Source organism: Littorina saxatilis, linkage group LG15 (assembly GCF_037325665.1).
Source record: "Littorina saxatilis isolate snail1 linkage group LG15, US_GU_Lsax_2.0, whole genome shotgun sequence".
Taxonomy (NCBI): domain Eukaryota; kingdom Metazoa; phylum Mollusca; class Gastropoda; order Littorinimorpha; family Littorinidae; genus Littorina; species Littorina saxatilis.
The window spans coordinates 46,551,337-46,561,260 of record NC_090259.1 but is presented as its reverse complement, the minus strand read 5'-3'; the positions used below and the strand labels follow the sequence as shown (position 1 = coordinate 46,561,260).

Here is a 9,924-nt window from a genome sequence, read left to right as displayed (position 1 = left end):
CTTTCAGGTCAAATTTGCCAGACAAATTATTTAAAATGTCGACTTTGATAGTATGCGTTTGTTGTTAATACTTGGCAACACAGGTAACTGGATGAGTTTAGTTCCCCCATATCGCCCATGACAAATGACGCCATCGCCCATGACAATTGACGACGTCGCCCGTGACAAATGATGACATCATGCACACTTGACAGATGACTTCATCACCCATGACAAATGACGACATTATGCACCCATGTCAAATAACGACATCATGCACCCATGACAAATGACGACATCTTGCACCCATGTCAAATAAAGACATCATGCACCCATGACAAATGACGACATCATGCACCCATGACAAATGACGACATCATGCACAAATGACAGATGACGACATCATGCACCCATGACAGATGACGACATCATGCACCCATGACAGATGACGACATCATGCACCCATGTCAAATGACGACATCATGCACCCATGTCAAATGACGACATCATGCACCCATGTCAAATGACGACATCATCCATGACAGATGACGATATCACCCAGGAGAACATGACGACATCATGCACCCATGACAGATGACGACATCATGCACCCATGACAGATGACGACATCACCCATGTCAAATGATGACATCCCCCTTGACAAATGACGGCAACGGCAGAAGCAGCTGTAACTGTTTCTGCCTCCCAAGAGATTCTCTAATGCTGTTCGCAATTAAAAATATTGGACCAATTGCGAGCGATAGCATCAAGAGTGGAGGTTAATTCAGTCCCGAGCCAACTTTGTTTCCAAAATGGCATCTGTCCCCAGGGCCCCATGCTCATTAGTTACAGGCTTTGCTTGGCTTTTTGTTTGATTGGGTTGTTTTTTTGTGTTTTTGTGTGTGTTGTTTTGGAGGGAGAAAATGCAAATAATGTGGCTTTGGTGCGAGAAGGAAAGAGGTGGGGGAGGTTGAAGATTCTGTTGAACAGTACCTGTTTGTGGGAGTGCCGGATGGAGAAAGGGGGGGGGGTGGGAATGTGTGTGTATGTGTGTGTGTGTGTGTGTGTGTGTATGTGTGTGTGTGTGTGTGTATGTGTGTGTGTGTGTGTGTGTGTTTGTGTTTGAGCGTGCATATGTGCGTACATGCGTGCGTGTGTTTGAAAGGAGGCGCAATCAAAGTTACATAACCAAGAATGGAAGAAGAAAGAAAAGGTAAAGCACTAGTGGCACAAAAGAGAAAAACGGCGGGAAATAGAGGTCAGGGAGGGGGGGGGCAACCTAAAGGTGCAGACTATCTTTCACTTCCCTTTTTCAACGGCCAGACACATTCCAGACTGATAAACTTTAATCGTGACAGTCCAGAGATCGAAGTCTCTATCAGCAATCCCGCGCGTCAGTTCAAGTTCGCTCCAAAGTGAAACTTAAACAGTGCCACCAAAGCCAGCCAGACCGCTACACTCTTATCTCTTCACGTATTACGTTTCCTCTCCTATTTGTGAGTGTGACCGTCTGGAGGCCTAAATTCTTTCGCCCCACGCGTTATTTTGCTATTCTGGAAGAAAAGGTGCAAGTAGAAAGCACAAGTACCACCAGACAGCTTCTTAAGAGCGTTGATGCAGTGCGGTATATTTCATTGTTTATGGCCCAGTGCAGCCGCTGTCACGGTTGGACTACCATAATGATCTGCGTTAAGCCCCCCCCCCCCCCTCCCCCCATATGTCAATAATCTGCGTTGCAAATAGTGCTACAGTGCACGAGTACTGCCTTAACTTTGCAAAAACAAGTGTTTCAAAAGCTACATTAAAAGTCGAAAAATCACAAAATAAAGAGCATTCTTTGTGAGGTTTGGGTTGGGTTACTTTAACTCATTGAGTTACTTCCCTTGTATGTGTACGTGATGCTCGTTACTACAATTGCAGCGTCGTAGAGGGCGCTCAAATCTAGCCGGCAAAGGCGCCTCAGGACTACTTTCAGTTAGCAGTATAATTATATCTTCAACAAATTACAGTACGTCATGCCTATTTCAGATACAAAGGAAAACGAGAAATGGCTTCGGGGAAGGCAACACAGAACTGAAGTAAACCCAGCTCCAAACCGAATACACAAAAACAGACCAGAGCTTCCAACAGCACCGGAATACAATTTGACATTCAAGCCAATTTCACAGGCGGTTAGATAGCCAGGGACGCCAACAGTCAAATTATCGTAATCATATCTGCCCAGCGCGCAAGCAGCAAAAGAGGTAATTGTAAAAGAGTGTAGTGTTTCAAGTGATGCTGCTTTCTATATCGATACTGGCAACGAGAGTTAAAAAAGATAAAAATGCTTTTGCGGGCAAAATGTAGTTATTGTTTTTCAAAATGTTCCCCGATAGTTGGATTAATTGTTTATTGTCTAGTGTGTCTTGTGGTCTTTTTGTTTTGCCTCCTTTGAATATCTGACTATCTGACTGTCTGTCTGTCTGTCTGTCTGTCTCTCTCTCTCTCTCTCTCTCTCTCTCTCTCTCTCTCTCTCACACACACACACACACACACACACACACACACACACACACACACACACTAAAACTTTGAGAGGGGGAAGGCAAAAACGGCAACGCAATTGCTTTTGAATGTTCTGGCATTCGCTGATCGACTCAATGCATTCGGGAGTGGATCAGATTCAAATCCAATGGGAAGGAGACAGGGGTAGTAAGAACAGCAAGAAAGACGAAGCGTCTTGAGAGAGAGAGAGAGAGAGAGAGAGAGAGAGAGAGAGAGAGAGAGAGAGAGAGAGAGAGAGAGAGAGAGAGAGAGAGATAATTGAATTGAATTGAATTGAATTGAATTGAACTTTATTTAACAAGGATTAAGATTTAAGGCTACGCCTTTTCTTACAATCTGTCCTTGGGACGCACAGACACACAATGATAAAATTGAAAAATTAAAAATTAAAAAGTAAAAAAGTTTACCAACAAAAGGTCAGAAAACTTCAGCACGTGATGATAAAGATGACGATGATGATGATGATGATGATGATGATGATGATGATGATGATGAAGATGAGGCATGAAGAGCATACATATGTGGTTATTCATAAAATCAAATGCATACTATGCAAGTAATTATAAGTACAAGCTGGTAGCAATCGAACATGTAGCAATAGTACAACAAAAATATGTTCAGAATATACAATGCACAGCATATCTTTGGCGTAATACTAAGTGTGGAGAGAGAGAGAGAGAGAGAGAGAGAGAGAGAGAGAGAGAGAGAGAGAGAGAGAGAGAGAGAGAGAGAGAGAGAGAGAGAGAGAGAGAGAGAGAGAGAGAGAGAGAGAGAGAGAGAGAGAGAGAGAGAGAGAGAGCGAGAGAGAGAGAGAGAGAGAGAGAGAGCGGGAGAGAGAGAGAGTGAGAGAGAGAGTGAGAGAGAGAGAGTGAGAGAGAGAGTGAGAGAGAGAGACAGAGAGAGAGAGACAGAGACAGAGAGACAGAGAACGAACGAACTAATGAAGGACCTAACTAACGATCGAACGATCTTTATTACTCAAGGCTGGAGATTTTAGTCTTACAATCTGTCCCTGCTAAAAGTAAGACACAAAAAGTGACAAGTAAAAACAAACATTCGCTAACAGACACAAAAGAGGTTAGAGATGTCAACACAAATCATACAATATTACAAAGTACTGCATTACCTATACGGAAATACACACAAAAAGAAACATTGAAAATTGCATGTTACAAACTAAAGCAAGGGGAAAAAGGCCGAGCAAAGAGGCGTAAAAAGACCAATAGTGAATTCACCAAGCTGACACGGCATTGTCAAACATCAACAGAAGACTGGCCCTTGAAGTCTCCTTTTAACCGTTGACCTTTTCGCTCTCAGTTGACATCGATGGAAAAGGGAAAAGGGGTGACGGCGTTGAATGCAGTTCATTTAATCTCACTTTTCACCCTCAGTGGCCTCAGAGGCAAAGAATCATGACTCGCGGAAAGGGCAATTTCACACTGGCTTTTGGCCGCGAGATAAAAAGCGCAGATGTTGTCAGAGATACGAAACGGTTGAAAAGCAAAGCCATTTCTTTCTTTATCTGGTGTTTAACGTCGTTTTCAACCACGAAGGTTATATCGCGACGGGGAAAGGGGGGAGATGGGATAGAGCCACTTGTTAATTGTTTCTTGTTCACAAAAGCACTAATCAAAAAATTGCTCCAGGGGCTTGCAACGTAGTACAATATATGACCTTACTGGGAGAATGCAAGTTTCCAGTACAAAGGACTTAACATTTCTTACATACTGCTTGACTAAAATCTTTACAAACATTGACTATATTCTATACAAGAAACACTTAACAAGGGTAAAAGGAGAAACAGAATCCATTAGTCGCCTCTTACGACATGCTGGGGAGCATCGGGTAAATTCTTCCCCCTAACCCGCGGGGGGACCAGGGAGGGGTAAATTCTTCCCCCTAACCCGCGGGGGGTAAAAGCAAAGCCAGGCGCGGCAAGGAAAAACAAACCTTAAAAACAAATACATCAGTTTCAATATTTTATCCTCTCCGCCGAAAAAAAAAAAAAAAAAAAATTCGATATTAAAACTGGCAAGGAGGGATTTTCAAGTGAGAAAAAAATGTGCAAGTGTTTTCAAAGCGAGGAAAGAGTTGGAAAGTTGGAGAAGTCACTTAATCCGTCCCCACGTCAAGGCTGAACAGGACATATTTCTCCCCCTAGCTCAAGATTTGATGCTAAGGGGCTCCGCTCACATATATATGTAACTTCAGCAGGACAGACGACGCACTGCAGATTATCCCAGCCCGCTACACGTTGCATGAAAGGAAAACAGGCCAAGTACTCGTCATAATCCCTATCGCACCATCAATAATAGGCAGTGCGTCGTCTGTGCCGCTGAAACTGCGTATAATGGGCAGAATTTACCTGCGCAGTTTCAGCAGCACAGACGACGCACTGCATACTATTTATGCCGCGATAGGGATTATAACGAGTACTTGGCCTGTTTTCCTTTCACGCAACGTGTAGCGGGCTAGGATAAGCTGCAGTGCGTCGTCTGTCCTGCTGAAGTTACATAGGTGAGCGGAGCCCCTAAGATCTTGCAAGCAGAGTAGATGAGTGTAGCGGGCAGCGAACACGAGACCCTCTCCACGTCGCAGGAGGAAATACAGCAGTGGCTTTTCACACCATCGCGACCAGGGGAAAAGGGCAATCTTCTCATGTCTTTTATGTGTGTGCGTGCACGTGTATGCACACACCCATACACACAGAGTCACGCGCACAAACAGACAGACATACAGCCATACACACAGGCAGACACATACACATATATATACGCACGCACGCACACACACGCACACACACATATGCACGCACTGGCACGCACGAACGCACGCACACGCACACACACACACACACACACACACACACACACACACACATAATGTCTAATGAATACTGAGACTGAAAGCATATATATGAGTACTCTGTCTAGATCTGCTAAGGTGATGACTGACGCGAACAAAATGTGAAACAACAGCCAGTCAACCCAACAACCAAACTAATTAAACCTTCACCCCACCCACCCCCCCCCCCCCCACCCCCACTGGTCGCCCGCCCAAATACCACCACAACCCACCCCGGCTTCGCCCTACCCACTCTTACTGACACATGTTTACTTTCTCTTCCTTTAATTCGTTTTTAAATGTCCTTTATTGAACGCATTAAAGTAGCGGGTTCGTTCAGTTTTTGAGCATTTACATTGTCTCTTGAAAAAATCCACAAAAAAACATCCGAAACAGATCGCTGGTAACGTAACACAATCAAGAACTTTAAAATCACACACACACTCTTACCCTGTTCTCGTCGAAGACGTTGAAGACGAAGGCCGCGAATTTGCTGGGGTCACCAAAGGGGAAGAACTGCTGGTAGATCTTGGTGAACCCCTGAAACAAGGAGGGCACACGTCATTAGTTAAGACATCAGAAAATGTCTATGAATCAACACATTCAAACAATAAAAATAAAAATTAACAATTAAAAAAATAAAACCCCACACACATTCAAACAAACAAAGGAACACACGTGCTAGCGCATGGAGGTACATACATATACACGCACGCACGCATGCACGCACGCATCACACGCATGCACCCACGTCAAGCACGCATACACACAAGCAATACAAAAACAATTAAATTAGAAGTGCAATGCCTTTGGCACAGTCGTCCACCAGCCAGGGCACTGCATACCCCTAGCGAAGGCCAAATTGGCAATTTCCATCTCACACACACACACACGCACGCACGCACACACACACACACACACACACGCACACACACACACACACACACACACACACACACACTATGAGAGACAGAGAGACAGAGAGAGAGAGAGAGAGAGAGACAGAGAGAGAGAGAGACAGAGAGAGACAGAGACAGACAGAGAGACAGACAGAGAGACAGACAGAGAGAGAGACAGAGAGAGAGAGAGAGAGAGAGAGAGAGAGAGAGAGAGAGACAGAGATAGAGAGAGAGATAAAGCAAGAGACGGACAGACAGACAGACAGACAGACAGACAGACAGACAGAGACACAGGGAGATAGGGGAACAGGTAGAGAGATAGAGAGAGATGGGACAGACAGACAGACAGACAGACAGACAGACAGACAGACAGACAGACAGAGAACAAGTAAACTATACAAACATTCAGGGAGGTTTATACAATTCACCTTTTCATGTAAAGCATAAATGTAAAACAGTGTCTGCCAATATTTCTTGTTTTGTCGACACTGTTATGCATGAATCCTACCAATCAACACAAACCATACCAAGGAGAGAAAAAAAAGACGGCATTTGATTAATCAGGTTAATTTTCACAGCATTCTGTGTTTGCCCTTTGGAACTAAAATGTCAAAGAATACGAATGATCTGACGTGTCTGGAATGTTTCAGGAAACACAGCTGGGGCCATTTTGTGTGTGTGTGTGTGCTGAGTCACTTCGACGGTGTTAATGTTCAGTAGTGGGTCTGTCCCGAGCTAACGGACGCAGCCCACTACCTACTATGCCCCCTACAAACGACATTGACTTTAAGTCGCGGAGCCAGACTGAGTGAGCGTCCCCTCCAAAGAGCAGACCGCCACCACATCCCTCCGTCGACCCCCCAGAACATCACACGTTGAAGACTGACAGCAGAACTACTATTCAGGGAAGGACCGAACAGGAACACTGAGACCAAGGTCCGGGCCACAAGGACAATTTATATTTTCGATGATTAATGAGATGAGGATGATTATAATGATGATGCTTTGGATTTCCAATTTGGTTTTGAGACTACGTGACAGAACACTCTACGCTTACTGTCATAATATATCCTGGCGTCAACCAGGCCCGAGAACTGCCGCACCTGCGGTGTTGGTCAGGTATACAGAACCTGAGCACCCTCAAAGTCGCATTCGTTTAAGTGAATGACACTCGGCTGTGTGATCCCAGCCTTCCCATAGGAACCATAGCACTTCCACTCTGGGTAGGAGCCGACCGTAGCCCGAAAAATCCACATGACCCTGATGGGATTCGAACCCACGACCTCCCGGCCCGCAGCTACGCTACGGGGGCCGGTCTGAAAGTGAGAATCTTACAAATAAGGCAACGCGCTATTTAAAGATCTGATCAACAAAGGGACGTAAGCGGTCTCAATGCATACGTCTCTTTCATGCGAAATAGAGTAAGTGAGAATGATGCGTAACCAGTCTCCGGGCTCCTGCAAGAATAACAAGCATTGGAATGAATTAACCAGCGACTTTCATCTTAAAAAAAAAAAAAAAAAAAAAAAAAAAGATTGCCGCAAGCTCATATGTTCCTTGTTGAAATTCGCCACACATAGACTGGATGAACTCACACGGTTGAACAGCTTCCCTCTCCGCGACCCTAATGCAGCTGTTCGCGCGTGAATAAATATCTCTCGAAATGCGAAAATGCAAGAAAGAAAACAAGTCGCGTAAGGCGAAAATACAATATTTAGTCAAGTAGCTGTCGAACTCACAGAATGAAACTGAACGCAACGCAACGCAGCAAGACCGTATACTCGTAGCATCGTCACTCCACCGCCCGTGGCAAAGGCAGTGCACGTGGAATTGACAAGAAGAGCGGGGTATTCGTTGCGCTGAGAAGGATAGCACGCTTTTCTGTACCTCTCTTCGTTTTAACTCTCTGAGCGTGATTTTAAACCAAACATATCATATCTATATATTTTTGGAATCAGGAACCGACAAGGAATAAGATGAAAGTGTTTTTAAATTGATTTCGAAAAAAAATTTTTGATAATAATTTTTATATATTTAATTTTCAGAGCTTGTTTTTAATCCGAATATACCATATTTATATGTTTTTGGAATCAGCAAATGATGGAGAATAAGATAAACGTAAATTTGGATCGTTTTATAAATTTTTATTTTTTTTTACAATTTTCAGATTTTTAATGACCAAAGTCATTAATTAATTTTTAAGCCACCAAGCTGAAATGCAATACCGAACCCCGGGCTTCGTCGAAGAGTACTTGACGAAAATTTCAACCAATTTGGTTGAAAAATGAGGGCGTGACAGTGCCGCCTCAACTTTTACGAAAAGCCGGATATGACGTCATCAAAGACATTTATCAAAAAAATGAAAAAAACGTTCGGGGATTTCATACCCAGGAACTCTCATGTCAAATTTCATAAAGATCGGTCCAGTAGTTTAGTCTGAATCGCTCTACACACACACACACACACACAGACACACACACGCACACACACACGCACATACACCACGACCCTCGTTTCGATTCCCCCTCGATGTTAAAATATTTAGTCAAAACTTGACTAAATATAAAAACGAGAGAAAAAAGAGGGCGAAAGAAGAGAGAAAGAAAAAAGAATTTTCGAAAGAGAGAGAGGTAAAACAACAATTAAAAAAACACCACTTCTTCTTCTTATAAGAAAAAAAAGAAAGATGGAAAAGGACCTGAAAGGAAATCGAGAAGTGCGAAGATTCAACGAAGTAGGTTTGTTTGTTTGTTTGTTTGCTTAACGCCCAGCCGACCACGAAGGGCCATATCAGGGCGGTGCTGCTTTGACATTTAACGTGCGCCACACACAAGACAAGATGTCGCAGCACAGGCTTCATGTCTCACCCAGTCACATTATTCTGACACCGGACCAACCAGTCCTAGCACTAACCCCATAATGCCGGACGCCAGGCGGAGCAGCCACTAGATTACCAATTTTAAAGTCTTAGGTATGACCCGGTTCGAACCTACGACCTCCCGATCACGGGGAGGACGCCTTACCACCAGGCCAACCGTGCCGGTAACGAAGTAGGTAAAAATCATTGTGCCAATTTAAAAAAAAAAAAAGTCTTTCCGCTTCTTAAAAACCTTATTTATACCACAATCATATATTTTAACCACTACCACCACCACCACCACCACCCCCTCCCGACATTATCGCACTAACCTCCCCTCTCTCGATCGGTATTCACTGTGTGTATTTTATTTCCTCGAAGAGAAATATAATTTAATAATGCTCCACCTTTTTCTTATTCAGATTCTTCTCCCCATCTCAGCCATGGCTGTCTTTATGACCCCCCCCCCCCCACACACACACACACACAGGAAGCGACCAAATCCCTTCTCATCCATTCCATTTATATCACCGCAAGGCAAAACTATACAAAACAAGAAATTCCTACGAGGTAGGAAAAACACCCCCGTCAAATAACACCCCCGGAAATAACCTTCTCAGTTGGTGGCAGTGACTGAGTGAGAATGGTTATTTCCCTTTGACCATGAAGATGTTCCTGTATAAGTCCTTGTATAATTTTAATCCACCAATAACTCCCTAACCGTGTGTTTGACTGGTCCCAATTTTTGTAAGGACCGTCTCAGGAATGTATAGAACCTGTTCACCAAGTTTGGTGACGATC

General features: G+C 43.9%; 2 protein-coding genes across 2 annotated transcripts in view; both read right to left on the bottom strand.

The window, feature by feature from the left end:
• LOC138949486 (zinc finger MYND domain-containing protein 19-like) overlaps positions 1-9,924 on the bottom strand; it is a 151,766-nt gene that overhangs the window by 65,217 nt on the left and 76,625 nt on the right. The gene's annotated exons all lie outside the window — the stretch shown is intronic.
• LOC138948343 (neuronal calcium sensor 1-like) overlaps positions 1-9,924 on the bottom strand; it is a 65,605-nt gene that overhangs the window by 10,338 nt on the left and 45,343 nt on the right. Inside the window, exon 2 of the mRNA XM_070319864.1 lies at positions 5,818-5,907. Within this exon, the coding sequence (XP_070175965.1) occupies positions 5,818-5,907 (90 nt within the window). The remainder of the gene's footprint in view (positions 1-5,817; positions 5,908-9,924) is intronic.